The 16,906-nt window shown below is 27.8% G+C and overlaps 2 protein-coding genes across 6 annotated transcripts in view; one reads left to right on the top strand and one right to left on the bottom strand.

The window, feature by feature from the left end:
- LOC123260572 (SET and MYND domain-containing protein 4-like) overlaps positions 1-16,906 on the bottom strand; it is an 87,736-nt gene that overhangs the window by 19,699 nt on the left and 51,131 nt on the right. For 2 of the 5 annotated variants that reach the window (XM_044721735.1, XM_044721736.1), the window contains 3 exons: positions 10,580-10,952; positions 10,321-10,462; positions 5,142-5,254 (listed from right to left, as the gene is read on the bottom strand). In XM_044721735.1, coding sequence (XP_044577670.1) covers positions 5,142-5,254; positions 10,321-10,462; positions 10,580-10,946 — 622 coding nt within the window. In that variant the 5' untranslated portion in view covers positions 10,947-10,952. Of the gene's footprint in view, positions 1-5,141; positions 5,255-10,320; positions 10,463-10,579; positions 10,953-11,994; positions 12,205-16,906 lie in introns of those variants that run through there. The other 3 variants (XM_044721738.1, XM_044721734.1, XM_044721737.1) reach the window with 3 other exon arrangements.
- LOC123260574 (growth factor receptor-bound protein 10-like) overlaps positions 16,421-16,906 on the top strand; it is a 221,527-nt gene continuing 221,041 nt past the window's right edge. Inside the window, exon 1 of the mRNA XM_044721739.1 lies at positions 16,421-16,701. The gene's annotated coding sequence lies outside the window, so the exon portion shown is untranslated. The remainder of the gene's footprint in view (positions 16,702-16,906) is intronic.

Here is a 16,906-nt window from a genome sequence, read left to right as displayed (position 1 = left end):
TAATTAAAAGTATTTTTAAAACAGTCTCACTTAAATAGTGGCAAGATTATTTTCAAATAAATTTAATAATTCATTATTTATAAAGAAAAAATATATGAATATAAATAAGCATTTAATAAACAGATTTTTTATACTTTTGATGAGTGTGCTTCTAGCAAATAGAGTTTATTACATACTCTAGCGAAAACAAAGATAAATAAATAGTAATCTGCACACCGCATCGAACAAAAAAAAACTAGGGCAAAACTATGCTAGTAATTGCTCACTCGAGTTGAAGGAAACGCGAAAATTAAAATTTCCTATTTCTGTACATGTGAAAAGATTACAAATTTTCTATTTCGTGTTGTATGGATAAATATTTGAAAAAAAATTTTTGAATTGAAAATTTTTGTTGTAAATAAATTACAAAAAATAAAATAGAAGACAATTCAGTCTTTTGGGATTCTTGATTGCTCACGAAAGTCCGGAGTAGACCAATTGACGGTAAGGGTTGTTTGTTTTTTTTTTGACGGTCAAAATTAAAAATTAAATTATTATTTAATCTACAAATTCTTGTTAATTTTTACTCACCTCATTTTTATTGATTGAAATTAATTGATTTCATTATTAAAATTTTAAATCGTATGCTTTGTTCGATTAGTTATAATCCTAATGTTGTTAATTTATTAATGTAGATCTGTTTATATTCTTATATGTCGACATTCTAATTAGCACATTGTCTAACTCCATTTTAGAGAATCTTCTATTCGTACGAAAAAAACAATTAGTTCAAAATTTATTATCACTGTAGAAAACCATTTAATATTATTATTATCTAATAGAGATATAGTATTTAGGTTTGAATCATTGAAATTATTTATAATTGGATTATTGCTAGATAAAAATGTTAAAAAAACACCCTCTAAAAAATAATGAGTTAAACAAATCGCTAATTAGACCATCGATGTACTTTTTTACTTGTTTTTTTGTACCATTTACCACTCAGCCATTGCCTTGGCATTTAAGTTAAATAAATAAATAAAAAAAATAAAGGATCCACTTTCAAGATGTGGAACAATATTGAAGTTGTTGTTAGCAGTAGCGAATTAACATGAACATTAATCATCTTGGTGTTGGAAATGATTAACGTTATGATAATTTATCGATTTTTAGCATACGTATGCATAACATGTAAATATACTGCATTAATACAATGTGGGTAAAATTAGGGTTCGTTGCAATTTGCATAGATACATTTGAATGTACCTCAATGTAATTGTATCCGTAATTCAATAAGACAAGGTATTAATTTCAGTTTCTTGTGATATTATTTCCATTGTTGTTTTGTTTGATATTAATTATTATTATTACTTATTGTTTTATTGAATTAAGGGATTGTTTGTAATAAAATGTCAATATTGAATCTGTAAATGAAATTGATGTGAATGAATTTCAGAGTAATTAAAAATTAATTTTATTTTACGTTTAAAATTGAAGGATATTCGATTTGGAATAAAAATACACGTGAAGACTATTTTATTAAATCAGTACATTCCAACATTGAATTTTTAACGAGATTACTTTTCTGGTTATACCTGATTCAAGCCGATTAAAATTAGGTTTTCTATTTCCGTTCAATGAGATTGATATTATGAAGGAAATTGTTTTTAAAACGATAAAGGTAACGTACATTTAATATATTTTTATTTAATAACTCGTAAGTTTATTAAAATATAAAATTTCAATAAAAATAACAATAATATTTCTACGTTCCATTGAAGCAATGGAGAAGATAATAAACATATTTTACACCCGATATTGTGGGCGTTAAAGCTCTTCGTCGATTTGAATTTTAATAAAATTTTAAATTAAAAGATCTTTTATACTTGCTCGTATTTAATCCGCACTCATTTTTCATCTCTACGTAAGTACATCAAAGGAAAAATTCTCATTGAAAGTTCTCCATCAATGAATAATATTTTTATAACAAAGAATTACAATTTAAGTCCCCTGATGCTGTGTTTAATTCGCAACAAATAATTAAAGTTGTAATCAAGCATTGTACATCTTTTCATCCGGTTAATTCTATTGTTTTATTGAATGTTAAATAAAAAAATAACCGCGAGATATGGATGATTACTTTTAGATAATAATTCAAAATGTATTTTATCGACATATTGGAGGATAATTTTATTTATCTATGAATTTTTTCTCCGGAAATTTTTTATCTAAATATTCGTATAATATAGACACAGAAAGATTACTTCTGTAACATCACTCAACTCAATAGAGCTTAAAAAACTTCGTTGTCACCTGCTGTGTGAAAAAAAAGGCCATTCGGCAGCTGAAATGAAAGTAGATTTCATGGTGAATAATAAAAATACTACTAGGGTTGTATACGAAAAAAAAAAATAAATTTCTGTTTGATTAAACAACAAAGACGTCAAAACGAATGCAAAAGTAAAATTTCATTAAATCTGTCTGAGAAAGCAGGTGATTTTTGGCCTAGACTGATAATGAGGTACACAAATTAAAGCTTATTTAATAAGCTTTCAGATGCCATTTATAGAATTTTGATAAGATAACGCATTTAATTGTAATTGCACGAAAATACGGTAAAAGTGAAAATTTTTGCGATTTTTGAAAATTTTTGAATTTCTATTATTCCTAAACTATTTAATTTGGGGAAATAAATAAGTACACAAATTGAAGCTTATTAAATAAGATTTCAAATTCAATTCACAGAAATCCGATAGGATGTCGCGTTCCATTGTTATTGCACGGAAATAAGGTAAAAGTGAAAATTTTTTGCGATTTTTGAAAATTTTTGAATTGCTCTCATTTCTAAACTAATCGACAGATTTAGCTCATCTTAGAACTTAACCTCGGAAATCGTCCTAATACACATATAAACTTTTGAACCATATGTATTTTCTGAATCCGCTCGACGAGCTGAGTCGAAATATAGCAAAATTTTTCAAAAGTTCCGTCATGAAAACCAATGCAATAGTTAGATTTCTATTAAATCTACTAAAAAGTTATAATAAATTTGAATCAAATGATCGAATAATGTATGCAGATTTTTATATGATTCTTTTCCGTATTCACAGCTAACATTTTTTGATATTATTATTATTTATGAATTTTATTAATAATGATAAGAACTAGCAACTTTGAAGTCACTATGTGACTGCCGTGGCTTATGAGCTATGAATAAATAAAATTTTGCTTTATTAAATGAGGACTTCTGTTAAACTTCACTGTACTTTCTTAAATATTGACATTTATAAAGATATAAGCTCATCCTGGTGTTACACTCATCAAGAGCTTTCATTTGAGTACTCACATGCATTTTTGATATATTTTTCATATATACATATATATATAATATATATAAATATATGAAAAATTGATGTGGATACTCAAATGAAAGGACTCGATGAGTGTAACATCGGGATGAGCTTATATCTTTAAAAATCTCAATATTTCTCAAGATAAAAAGTAATTTCTTAATTATGTATCTAGAGATAGAGAAGAGCATTATCGAATGCAGCTTAACAGCCGAGACCAGTGATTGCAGTTTCAATCGGCTTAGCGAAACGAATGGAAATTTTGAAAAACGTTTTTAGAGATAATAGATAATTTAATAAACTATTTCACCACAAAGCGTTTTTCAAAAATTTCATTCGTTTCGTGAAACCAATCGAAACTGCAATTGCTCTGCTGTTGGGAGTGCGACAGAGATACTTCCGTTGAACTCCGTGAGAGCAAAGCGAGAAAAAGATGGTCTCGCCTGTTAAATACTTATCGTCATAAATTGACTATTGGTGAGAATGATATAAAACCATGAAAAGGCACAACTCCAGATCAAGACTTTTCCAACGATACCAAATTTAACCAATAAAACCCATTTTATTATATAAAATACACTGGCCACAAAATTTTGCGTATTCTACTAACAATATAGATAATAATAATTTACGAAATAACTTCGCGAAACAGTGTAGGAACTGGCAGCTATTGATCTCCATCTATTATCAGATATACTGTAATTAGATGAGCTAAATCATCAATAGCATTATTGTTCAGCATTGATTTATTATCTAACAGATATAATAGTACATGATGTTGTAGATATATCTGGTATTCATCGGATTCAAATAATTAATATACTAAATTTTGAAATTGTTCCCTTCACAATTAATTAACAAGGGCGTTTGAAGCGTATACCGGAATTTTTAAACTCTAAAAGCGAAAATTCTTGATGCTAAAAATCTATTCTTTTATTAACAAATCCAACATGCTGAATTAATTTAACATTTAAAAAAACCTGAGATTTATTTTAAGCAAATTAAATCTGTATTATTTGTTCCCTTGAATAAATTTCCTTCTCTCCTATCAACCGATGAAATGTCAATTATCGGGAGCCTTTTAAATCATATCAAAGTTCGCGGCTTTGTAAAAAATTCAATAGTTATCGACTGTTCTTCCCAGCAGATTCAATTTTTATTTTTCATTAAAATTTGAATACAGCAATCGCTTTTTGTTAACAGAAACAGAGTTTTGAAGTTATTGATTCTCTGAGCACCTATGACGCTAAGCTTTTTGCGAGTTGCAAGCGTGAAGACTCCCATTTTACCCATTTTTACGTTTATAAAAATCGTGCAGCAAAAGACCTACAGTATTTTAGCAATTCAAATTATTCAAATAGTTCATTCGCACCTGGCTTTTGCTGTCAATAAATACTGTATACCAATTTTATAAAATTTATCGTATCAAATTTTTAGTCAAAAAATCATTCAAAATTTCTGAGACATCCAAATCTTTCTGTTTAACACAGGTCATACATTTTCTATTACATAAATATTGCTTTGAAGTATTAAGTACTGGAATAAAAATTTTGATGGTCTTTGGCCGAGTTCCAATTTGTTAACTCATGTCTTCCGGCTTCAGTAGAAAAGCTTTATTTTTTTTCTTTTAATTTTTGGAGGTAACTAAAACCAATGCTAAAAATATTGACATCACTACTTACCGAACAAAAAGCTTAAAATGTACAATTAAAGTCATTCAATATTAATCAAAGTAAAAAAAAAAAATGTAAATTTCTTGAGCAATAACAAAAGTTACGTTCTTTAATTTTGTTAATTAAAAAAAAAACTTACGTTTCCTGTAATTATTTTTCACTTCTCCGCCATTAGATCTGTAAGTGTCTATTGATTTTTTCGACTCTTCTACAAGACGATAACACTCTTGCAATTTTCGCTCCAGTTGTTCTCTGAAAGTAATATTATTTAAATAGTTTTTTAGTTAATAAAAATTCTTTCAAAAGAATAAACAGATAAACTGACAGCTAAAGTTACTAACTGTATTTATAGTGTCAGTTTTAATCAAAAGTTTATAAATTTATACGGCTTAGAGAGGAAAACTATTTGCGAATCGTGTTATAACTGAGTATAGTGCGTAGTATGTCAACGTCAAAGAGAATTCCTCTGTAACTTTAGTTAATTTTCAGAAATTACAAAATTAAAATTAAACGCATTATTACTCCAGTTATCTTTAACTTTAATGCTATCTTTAATGACATTTCATCAATAAAATAAAATTTTACATGAGCTATTTAGTGCTCATTGCAATTACGCGGGCCATCTAATTCGAACTAACCCTGCTAGCAGTGATATATTATTATAGTCCTCGCAAAATACCGCAACATCCAGTGCAAAGGACATTTCCCTGGTGTAGGGCACTGCAAAGCCTTTCCATTTCTCTGTTAAATAATTTGATAAAGTAACTATATAATTGTGTTAGTCCTTTAATATTTTTTTTTGTTTTAAATTAAATTTTGAAAGATTTCAAGCATTTTGTTTTTCACTTTAGTCATTTTTTACAACAGCTATAAGATTATTGCCAATTTTTGTTAATAAAAAACTAGCAACCTTGCAGTCACTATGTGACTGCCGTGACTTGTGAATTATAAATAAATAAAATTTTGCTTTATTAAATAATGACTTTTGTTAAAAGCTCATCCCGATGTTACACTCATCAAGAGCTTTCATTTGAGTACTCACATGCACTTTCATATATTTTTCATATATACATACATATAAATATATGAAAAATTGATGTGGGTACTCAAATGAAAGGTCTTGGTGAGTGTAACATTGAGATGAGGTTATATCTTTAAAAATGTCAATAGTTCTCAAGATACAGGGTCATTTCTTAATTATTGACATTTTTTAAGATATAAACTCATTTCGATGTTACACTCATCGAGACCTTTCATTTAAGTACACACATGGCATTTTTCATATATTTTATATATATGGTATTTGTGAAGTATATAAATAGATAGATAGATAGATAGATAAATAAGTTTTATTCGATCTTGAGTCAAGACTCCTCAAGACCATCAATTTTACATAATTTTAACATTTAGTGTACATTAAATACAGTGCTTAAAGTGGGGGAAAAATATAATAGCAAACATATTATATATTTTTCAGACAATAGTTAATAGTTAATAGCCAATGATAAATAATTAATTAAATTCAGAGTTAATTATGTATAGAGCTAAATGCCGCAATAATCAATACAATATTATCAGTTTTATTATTTTGTTAATTTCTAATCTCAGTATAGTAATTAAAGCACGCATTGCGAAATTCTTCAAAATTGGTTATCGTAGTAATATTTGCTGGCAAAGAACTCCAGACACGTATGCCATGAATAAGAAATGAACGCTCATACATACAACAATTTGATCTAGGTAATCTAAGAATATCATTTCTTACATCTCCTCTCCGCAATGCAACTGGCAAAACTCTAGTTTATACCTAAATAATTGCTGATAATTTAGCACAATTTCTTTATAAAAAAGACAAGCTATATAAATATATAAAATATATGAAAAATTGATGTGGGTACTCAAATGAAAGCTCTTGATGAGTATAACATTGGAATGAGCTTATATTTTAAAAAATATCAATATTTCACAAGATGAAAGGTCATTTTTTAATTATTGACATTTTTTAAGATATAAACTCATTTCGATGTTACACTCATCGAGACCTTTCATTTAAGTACCCACATGGTATTTTTGATATATTTTATATTTATGGTATTTGTGAAATAGATAAATATATAAAATATATGAAAAATTGATGTTGGTACTCAAATGAAAAGTCTTGATGAGTGTAACATCGTGATGAGCTTATATCCTTAAAAATGTCAATAGTTCACAAGATACAGGGTCATTTCTTAATTATGTATCTAGAGATAAAGCATTTTCGAATGCAGCCTAAATACTTATCATCATGACTATCAGTGAAAATGAAATGAAACCTTGAAAAGTCACAAATTCAAGTCAAGACCTTTCTAATGATACTAAATTTAACCAAAAAAATCCATTTTATATTTTCCATGTCATATTTCGCTTATTATCTTAATAATATAGATAAATTACGGCTTTTCAAGACCTTTAGAATTTTTTTTAGCAACTTCAGGTCATCCCAACTTGTGTCTTTTCTATTCTTAAAATTTTCACATTTAATTGCAGTGTTATGAACTTCAATATTTGATCGCAAGCACTCTAAACCGCTTTAAATGCATAAATTAATTATGCACTCGTTCTCTCGATTATATAATCGATACACTGATAAAAAAATTGACTTGACTCAAGAGCCAAACTCTTGAACCAAGAATTCCATTTTGAAGAAAATGATTTTCTTGAGTCAAGAGAATAAATTTTGGACTCAAGAAAATTTTCTTAGACCAAGAATAATTTCTTAGCTCAAGAATTTATTCTCTTGACTCAAGAAAATCATTTTCTTCAAAATGGTATTCTTGGTTCAAGAGTTTGACTCTTGAGTCAAGTCAATTTTTTTATCAGTGTAGTTCCGCATTAATGCTGACGTCTTTCCGTGACTTCTACAGTAACATTAATCATCTAAGCAGTACATTCGTGCAGATTCGGGATAATAAAAGTGCAAATGATGTTGAGCTTAAACGTATTTCCATTCGTTTTATCGAAAAGTTTATTTATTCCAAATAAATTTATGGCTGTTTGATAAAAAACATTCATTATTGCGGTTATTTATTTGGTAGACTATTGTTTCGGAAAAATAATTTCGTTTTTAATTAAATACTTTCTTTATAGAGTTTCATTGTTTTCTTAAACTTACTACTGCATTGTTTGTCCAAATCTAGACGTGCCGTTGACTGCACTCGAGTGAAAAGTAAACAATACGCACATGGGCAATGTACTTAGATACTGAGACGGTAATTATCTGGATAAACAAGACGATATGTGAGAAAAAAAATTGGTTTATTTTTTGTACTCGGTTGTTTTGTCAAGATGGCTTTTTCTAATTTGCGAAAATACTAACGAAAGAAGAAAGAAAATTATCAGTACAAAAAATCCTTTTTTTTGCAACTCTTAAGACGGTTAATTCGTACTAGAACTAAAACGAGACAATCGATAAAACCCGGTAAAAATTTTTTATAAATTTGTTTTTAAAAACATTTTTATACGAAAAATTTATTTTTAAAATAAAACAAAGATTGAAATAATTAAAAAACTGGTCACAACTTTTTAAAAATAAATAAAAAAATATTATACTGTTTTTAAATGCGACTGAAATAAATTATTTGGTGGGTATCCCGTTGGACGGATCTTGGCTGGAAAATGCAAGTTTGTAGAAATGTAAATAATGTAAGAAACAGCTTGATATTATGAAGGAAAATTCTGTTGAATCAAAATGGGATGTCATTTTCAAGAGAATTGTTAATATTTTAATAAAATTCAGACGTGAAACTAATTGTTCTACTGCAGTATTAAAATAAAATTTTTTTATCTAGTTTTTTTTTGTAAAATATCAACTAAATTAACTTTAAACATACTTGAAAAAATTTTTATCTCACTCCACCCATTAGGTCTCGGTTGTTTCATTTATTACTTTTCCGGTAAGCGTTGCGTGAGCGAAAAGACTTAATTCTAGTCAAAATCTTTAACAAATGTGCGTGTTTATTATCGATCTAGCTCTGCATGTTTACTCGCTATTTTTAAACAAAATGATACGAAGGATAAAAATTTTCGCAGGAGATGCTTTCGATCGGCACGGCATCAACTTCCTATCATTTTAGCCTCATAAAAAATAAATAAAAAAATGTCGAGATTTTCGCGCTCGGATAATCTATTCATCCAAGCACCCTCTATTAGCATGACAAAAGCCGCGTGCTTTCATGAAAAAGTTTTTTTTTTTTCTGTCAACAGTTAATTCGATAAATTTTTTTTTTTACTTCAGTAAAATGAGGATCATAATAATTATAATTACCAAAACTTTTCTCTCAATTTACGTCCGTGGAAGCAACTATGAGCGTTATTTTTTTATAATTAATAACAAGATTATTTGTACTACCGCGCAAAAAATAATATAATATAACTTGTGTATAGAACACAGGGTTGTTTTTACGCAAGCGAAATCAATTGAGTTCGACGAGCGGGTTCGTAATTCAAACTACCGATTTAACAGAGCAAACATTTCCATATTCCATGAACCTAATGTATACCTATCTGATTACGTTCGTTCGAAACGTACCAGCAAAAAGATTCACCCGCCGGAATTATTAAATCTCAATATGGTTTTGCAATATTCATTTTTTAATGGACTATAAATCATCACTGTCTGCATGAGAGTTTTTTTTCGATTTATAATTAATAATTTACGTATGGAATGTATGTATACAAAAAATACGGGTTTAGGTTGTTGCATTTACTGCGTAAAATTATTTATTAACAGTAACGACTGTTTGCTCTATGAAATTTTAATCTATATTATGAAGAGAGTAAGCAAAATTTTGTGGTCAGTGTATTTATATAATAAAATGGGTTTTTATGGTTAAATTTGGTATCGTTGGGAAGGTCTTAACCCGGAGTTGTGCCTTTTCAAGGTTTCATATTATTCTCACCAAAAGTCAATTTATGATTATAAATATTTAAGCTGCATTCGAAAATGCTCTATCTCTAGATATATAATTAAGAAATGACCTTCTATCTTGAGAACTATTGATATTTTTAAAGATATAAGCTCATCCCGATGTTACACTCATCAAGACCTTTCATTTGAGTACCCACATCAATTTTTCATATATTTATATATATTATATATATGTATATATGAAAAATATATGAAAATGCATGTGGGTACTCAAATGAAAGCTATTGATGAGTGTAACATCAGGATGAGCTTATTTAACAAAAGTCACTATTTAATAAAGCAAAATTTTATTTATTTATAATTCAAAGAAAATTATTATTATTATTATTATTGAATATTTATACATTACCTCAAATTTTTTGGTAAGTCAAAATCAATAGCTTCTAGGTCACTAATTGCAAATTCATATTCTCTTAAAGCCATTAAAGCTTCGGCTCTGGCTAGTAAAGCAAGCCCGAGATTTAAATCCTCTTTCGAAGGTTTAATTTTCCCTGTAAATTTAGGTCCATTAATTATTATCAATAATTAATTGAATTTATATTTTTCAATTGCCCAAATAAAACGACTCTTTAGTAAATAGACAGTTAAATTATTAAAATAAAATGTACCAGCATAAGGTGCTCTGAGCACTGCCTGACTGAAACAAAGCAGCGCTTTCTCATAATCATTCGCATTGATTAGTTTACAACCTTCGAGTCTTTTACTTGTCGAAATTTTATCATCCTTGTCTCTAAACAGAGGTTTAACTCTGCTAAGGATTCCCGAGACAATGTGTTTTATTTTTGAGTCAGTAAGGACGCAGCGTACCCGCTCGTCATCTCGACTCAATACGCCAAAAACATTGTCAATCCACGAGTTATGAACACTGTTGCGTATTGACTCGATGAAGTCCTTAAAGAAGCCTCGCTTGCCGGAGTAAATTGTCTCTGATGAACAGACTCTTCGGTAAACTTCTATTTCATCAGACTTTTCCATTTTGCGCTAAAATAAAAACGTCACATCGATAATACAACTATAAATTTAATTCTACCTCTGGGTCTGGATTTCAACAACTCGCTAAATAATTCTCCGCTGTCGATATTCGGATTAAATGACTTGACAGATCATTAAACCATTTTTAGAGTTTTCACATTTTTTAAAATGACGAGTATCAATAATTCATATTTATGGCTTTAATTAACGGAATCACAGTTCTCGACAACTTTCAATCCCAAAATATACCTTTTACAATAATAATTTAATATTTTGCAGATTAAACATTTATTCTAACTGAAAAAAATCCATGTCATTTTGAAATATATATCCATATTATCATTTCAAGCAATTATTTTTCAAATTTCTTTTGAACATTTAATCCTGTCAATTAGTAGAATATTGCCGTTCTGTCAGGGTGCAATTAAATGAGTATTCAGTATATTTAGTAATATTCCAAATATTTGCTTTTACAATTTAAATTAATTTTTTATCAAACCTCGGGTCTATTGATTTATTATTTTCTTTTATAAATATTACTCCAGAATAACTCGATCAATTTAATATGACATTTTTAGCCTTTTATATAATTACACATAAAATATAAATTTATTAATTTGTTCAATTTGATTAATTATAAATTTTTAATCCTATATTTTTGTACCGATTATTAAAAAATAATTTTTTTTTCTTACACAATATTTATGAAAATTAAGTTAGCTGACATCTAAAAATTTTTATAGTTTTTTTTATTGAGAAAATTATCACAAAAGAAACAATAAAAAAAAATTATATTTGTAAAAAACTCGAAAAAATTTAAGTGCAATTTTAAAAAAAATATATTTTTTGTTGAATTTAATAAATAAAGAAAATAAAAAAACTAAAAACGTCGGCTAACTTTAGTATTATACAATATTTTTACTAATTTTATTCACCCAAATATATTTTTATGGTTATTTTACACCGCAAAACTCGTAATAAGTAAAAATAAAATAAAAAATTGTTTTTTATTGAGGCTAAAAAAATTCAGAAATAACTTTAAACAATAAACCTTTTGATTTTATAGACACCAACTTGACACAAACTTACTTTTGTCGGTTATTAAATTAACTTTCGTGCAAAATCCGTCAAGAATTTATTTTAAAAGATTGCGTCGTAATTTTCTCCATATTCCGTGTGAGGAAAAACAATTAAAACGAAGTAAAATGTAAGATTACCGGCAAACAGCCTTTCTGATGCATAAGCCGGGTTAATACTAACTGCTAAATCCGGATAGAAGCACCAGGGCCAAAGCGTCGTTCTAACATAAGTACCTATTTTCATCCGAGTTATTTTTGTTTAGTACGAGCTGTATTAATGAACCTTTGGGGCTTTAACTAAAGCGCTGAGCCGTTAATGGAAAAAAATTCAAAAGTTTATCTCAATTTTTTCATTGAACAATGTTTTATTGTACTGTTAAATTTTCCCGAGCGACTTTAATACCTGAAAAGAATCAAAAGAAACTAAGTATTTCTCGACTTTAGACTCTAGATGTTGAAACGATATAATTGTGGGTTGAATGATTTGTAGAAGTTATGTCAAGGATTGAGAATTTAAATTGTATACTATTATGTGTTATTTTTTTTTTTATTTTAATATATACCTAAGGACTAAATTTACTCGGAAAAATTTCAAATTGTTGCGCGGTGTGACTAAAGAGAAAACGTGATATTATCAACCATCCGTAGGTGCTCCATTTAAGATTGATCGCCCATTAAATTACCGCAAGCAAGATTAATTTGTTTATTATTATATAGTATTAATTTAAAGCGATTTAGCCATAGAAAAGATTATTTTTCCTTCAATTTTCGATAGAAATATTGCTTTTTTTTTTTATTTAGTTCTGATGGCGATTTTTATTACTGAAAAAACGTGGAAAATCGTCCAAGTCGTGCGATTTATATTTTTTTTTTATTATGATATCGAGATGAAAGGATGAAATAAATGAAATTCTTGAAAGTTTACTCTATCCGAATTTCCTTTGAAGTTGAATGGCTTTTTCAAAACGTATAAAAAAAATGAAATTGTTAAAAATAATAAAATATTTATATAATAAAATTGAATTTTACAAAAATAATAAATTAAATTAACAAAAAAATCTCATTAATTTTTTATGTTTAATGGTAACATTCGAATATGCTGACATTAATTCTGATGTAATCCTCCAGCAATTTATAACAGCAAGTGATGGTGATAATTTTAATATGTTATTCTGGATTACAAAATTTAAATCTGCTTTCGGATACTAATTTTATCAGAGTGCATAACAGTATACATCTAATATTTATCGACTTGATCAACAAGTTTATCGTGACAAGGCCTGTAGACATTACAGCATGCCGTACATAATTTTTTTTCTACTTAATACGCATTCACCCGTTAAGTTTTATCAGCAATGTTGAGATAGAAAGCGTAGGTTCTTATTTATGGAGTTGAGTAAAAATAAAAAAATTAAAAAAATACTAGACTAAAATTTTAACTGGAAAGTCTTCTATAAAATGTCTTTTTGAAGTTTCTTTTTATTTAAACCCATAAAGATTTCACTTTAGTCTATAAGTACACTTTTTAGTGAAATACAACAAATCTTTGATGTTCCATTTTCAGAAAAATATTATTCTGTTTGCATTAAAATAAAAATATAAATAAAATTCCTTTTCTTTAAATATTCAAATAAAAAATAATTCTTGATATTTTTTTGATTAAAAATGAATTTATATCTTAAAAATTATTCTTTGCTCTTTCATATAAATTTTCTTTGCATGACTTGTAGATTAATTTAGAAATTAATTATTCAACGAATATGCTGCTATTCAAATACACTTAAGCATTGTTATCAGAAAATTGAGATTGAGGGAAAATTGAGAAGATTTATCCAGTGTTACCATTAAAAGATCACATTTACTTTACTAAAGACAAATTAGTCTTTAAAATTAATGCCATTATTTTGTATTAATTTTAATCTGTGTTACGAATAAAGAAATATACCAGCGATTGGACTGTTGAATTTTAATAGCGAATTAAATAATAAATCTAGTGACAACTGGACACACATGACAAATCTACATCAGTTTAATAAAGCGCTCTCCATGAAATATAATTAACGGGAACAATAACACGACAATGAAACTTTTTAGACGAGTTGACTATCAAAATTGTACCTGTACCTATTATCATCACAACTGCGGTGTTTCACTCCATGTAGACTAATAACTTAGTAGCTGTATATTTATACACAATTTGAAATATACGGTTTAATTTAAAAATTTATTTTAAAGACCGATTTTAAAAATTGCTTTTAATATTTAAACAAAATTTTTTTTTAGAGTGACGACTGAACACTAATTTCAAAATTCCCTGACTTTTCCCTGACCAAAAATAAAATTCCAGAACCTACAAAAAAATAATGGTTATTCAAATATTCGTTATAATTGCAAATTATTTTAAAAATAATTTTTGTATGCTAGAATTCATTTCTAATATCCAGAATTGAGTAAAAATTTGGAACTATAAATTATGTTATACTTTTTAGCAGATTTTCAACTACTCAAAAAAGATCAGTTTCTTTCGATTAAATGTTTATAACTTTTGAAAATACAATAATTAATATTATTATTAATCATTCAGAAGTTATACTTATTTTTTATTATTAATTATCCATACATTTAGTTTTTTTAATAATATTGATCACAAAAAAAAAAGAAATATAAATTAAGAAATTAAATAACATCAATTAATATTAAACATTATCTACAGTACGATTTTTAGAATGCTATATAAATAATTTATTATTTCTACAGCATTCTAGTTTATTTTTTGAAATAAACTAGAAATTTCCCTGACCCAAGTTGAAATTCCCTGACTTTTCACTGACTATTCCAGAAATTTCAAATGCGACGAATTTAAAGCAAAAATTTCGAGAATGTCTGCGTCAATTTTTAGCCGGGATGAATTTTATTTTTTTTATTGAAATTTCCATAAAATTACGCTTAAATTGTATAAACATTTTATTCAAAATTAATTATGCAGATGACACAAAAAAAAAATTGCAGTAATAATTACTAAATTTACAAACTTTTTGCATTAAATTATTGATTAATTTTTTATCTTACAATAGGAAATTAATTTCAGATTTGTCGGTGAAAAAAGAACGCCTCACTAATTACACCATTTTTTTATTTTATCCTTCGTTTAAAATTTTAATGAATTTTTCACAGTAAATCAAATCCACAAAATATATTATATTAACAGAGTAAGACCTAGAAAATTAAAAATAATTAACTAGATAGTAATGATAATTCTAAGAATACATATTCTCTCCGTGAATAGTGCAAAAAAATCAAAGCAGCCTTTTAATATTTTAATGAAATGAACTCGGCTTGATTCATTATATTATCACAAGCATGTAAAAGCTATCTAACAAAAGGAATAAAGGATGACACACTGGCATGCGAGAACAACTTACATCTATTCAACTAATCTGCCTGGGTTTATTTTGCGCGCGAACTGCAACAATCGATCCTCGCCTCCCATTGGCGGTCTGTGCACGCCGAGTCGAGCGGTAAAGCTCCAACGTGAGCCTCGAGCTTTCCAGTTTTTCTTGCGATCTCGTACCATTCACATCGCACCAGACTGCGTCCCAGATAGTTTATTACTATGACAACCATTTCATTGTTGTCATCTGTTATCACTCTGTTCCGTATCTTTCCGATCTAGTTCTCGCAATTAAATTAAATTCATCGAATTAATTTATTCCAATTCACCGAATCACTTAATTGCTATTCTGGGCGTCAGTAACAATTCGACAATTGCAATAATTTCTGGTAAACAATCAATTTATCAAATCACAAAAGTTATTTCATTTATCCAAATTTTAATTTATATTAAATGGTTAATAAATTTAATTACCAGTTCGTTGTTTCTAAATCGTTTTATTTATCTATGTCAACTTTGATTTATTTCGGAAGTAACGTTGTGAATAGTCGCGAAATAAAAAATACTCCACGGATTGACATTTTCAATAGACTGGAAATAGATCCGCTGGAATTGACCGGGAATGTTTACAAACATCGGTTCCCGCATGACTTTGATGTCGACGTTGTGTTCAAAATAACCTGACCCGTCAGCTGCTTTTACTTTGACAATTTTTATTTTATTAACAAATATTAGAAATATCTTCTTAATTTCTTTTTATTAATTACTTTTTCCCAGTAATTTTTTTTTTTTTTTTTTTTTTTAAATACACGACAGTAACTTCTTAATTATCACTAAAAGTTTTGAAATAAGACAGTAGCCCGAGCTTTTAATGATAAAATAAAATTTTTCGCTTTTTGAGTGACACATTAATCCAATTTAATTTTTCAACTTTTATTTCGGCCTTATAAAATTAATTAATTATTTTATAATAAATTTGGATACATAAATTTCGGATGGCTTCTACTGGAGTGACAGTGAGAGAATATGGATATAATAAATAGACGGCCGTTGATGCAGTGATTGACGTAATGCAAAATTCAACATCATTTAATCAAGGATCATTGTGTGGATATTGAGTGAATAGCTGTTTCTGAGCGGTAAAAATCACTGGATAACAGTCTAGCTAGATTACTGTGTGTTGGTTTTTAAATCCTTGAAAAGCAGTGTCTCGTCAAGTTCATTATACAAAGAGAAAGCTCACAGCTGACGAGGATCAAAGCCAGTTGTGCTCTTCTTAAACTTGAAGGTATTTTTAACACACACGCTCGCATATATTTTTATTTAGTGCGAACGGTTAAAATTAATAAGATTAAACCCGGTCGTATGTGATATCAAATAACAAGTTTTATCTACTTCATAATAAGTGTTATTTTATTTGTTTACGAGCGTTGTCAGCTGTGAAATAGCAGATTAACTTCCGTGATATTTTTTATAACTTTGAAAACATTTTT

This window comes from Cotesia glomerata, linkage group LG3 (genome assembly GCF_020080835.1).
Source record: "Cotesia glomerata isolate CgM1 linkage group LG3, MPM_Cglom_v2.3, whole genome shotgun sequence".
Taxonomy (NCBI): domain Eukaryota; kingdom Metazoa; phylum Arthropoda; class Insecta; order Hymenoptera; family Braconidae; genus Cotesia; species Cotesia glomerata.
The sequence above is the reverse complement of the archived record's forward strand: the minus strand, read 5'-3'. Positions and strand labels throughout refer to the sequence as shown.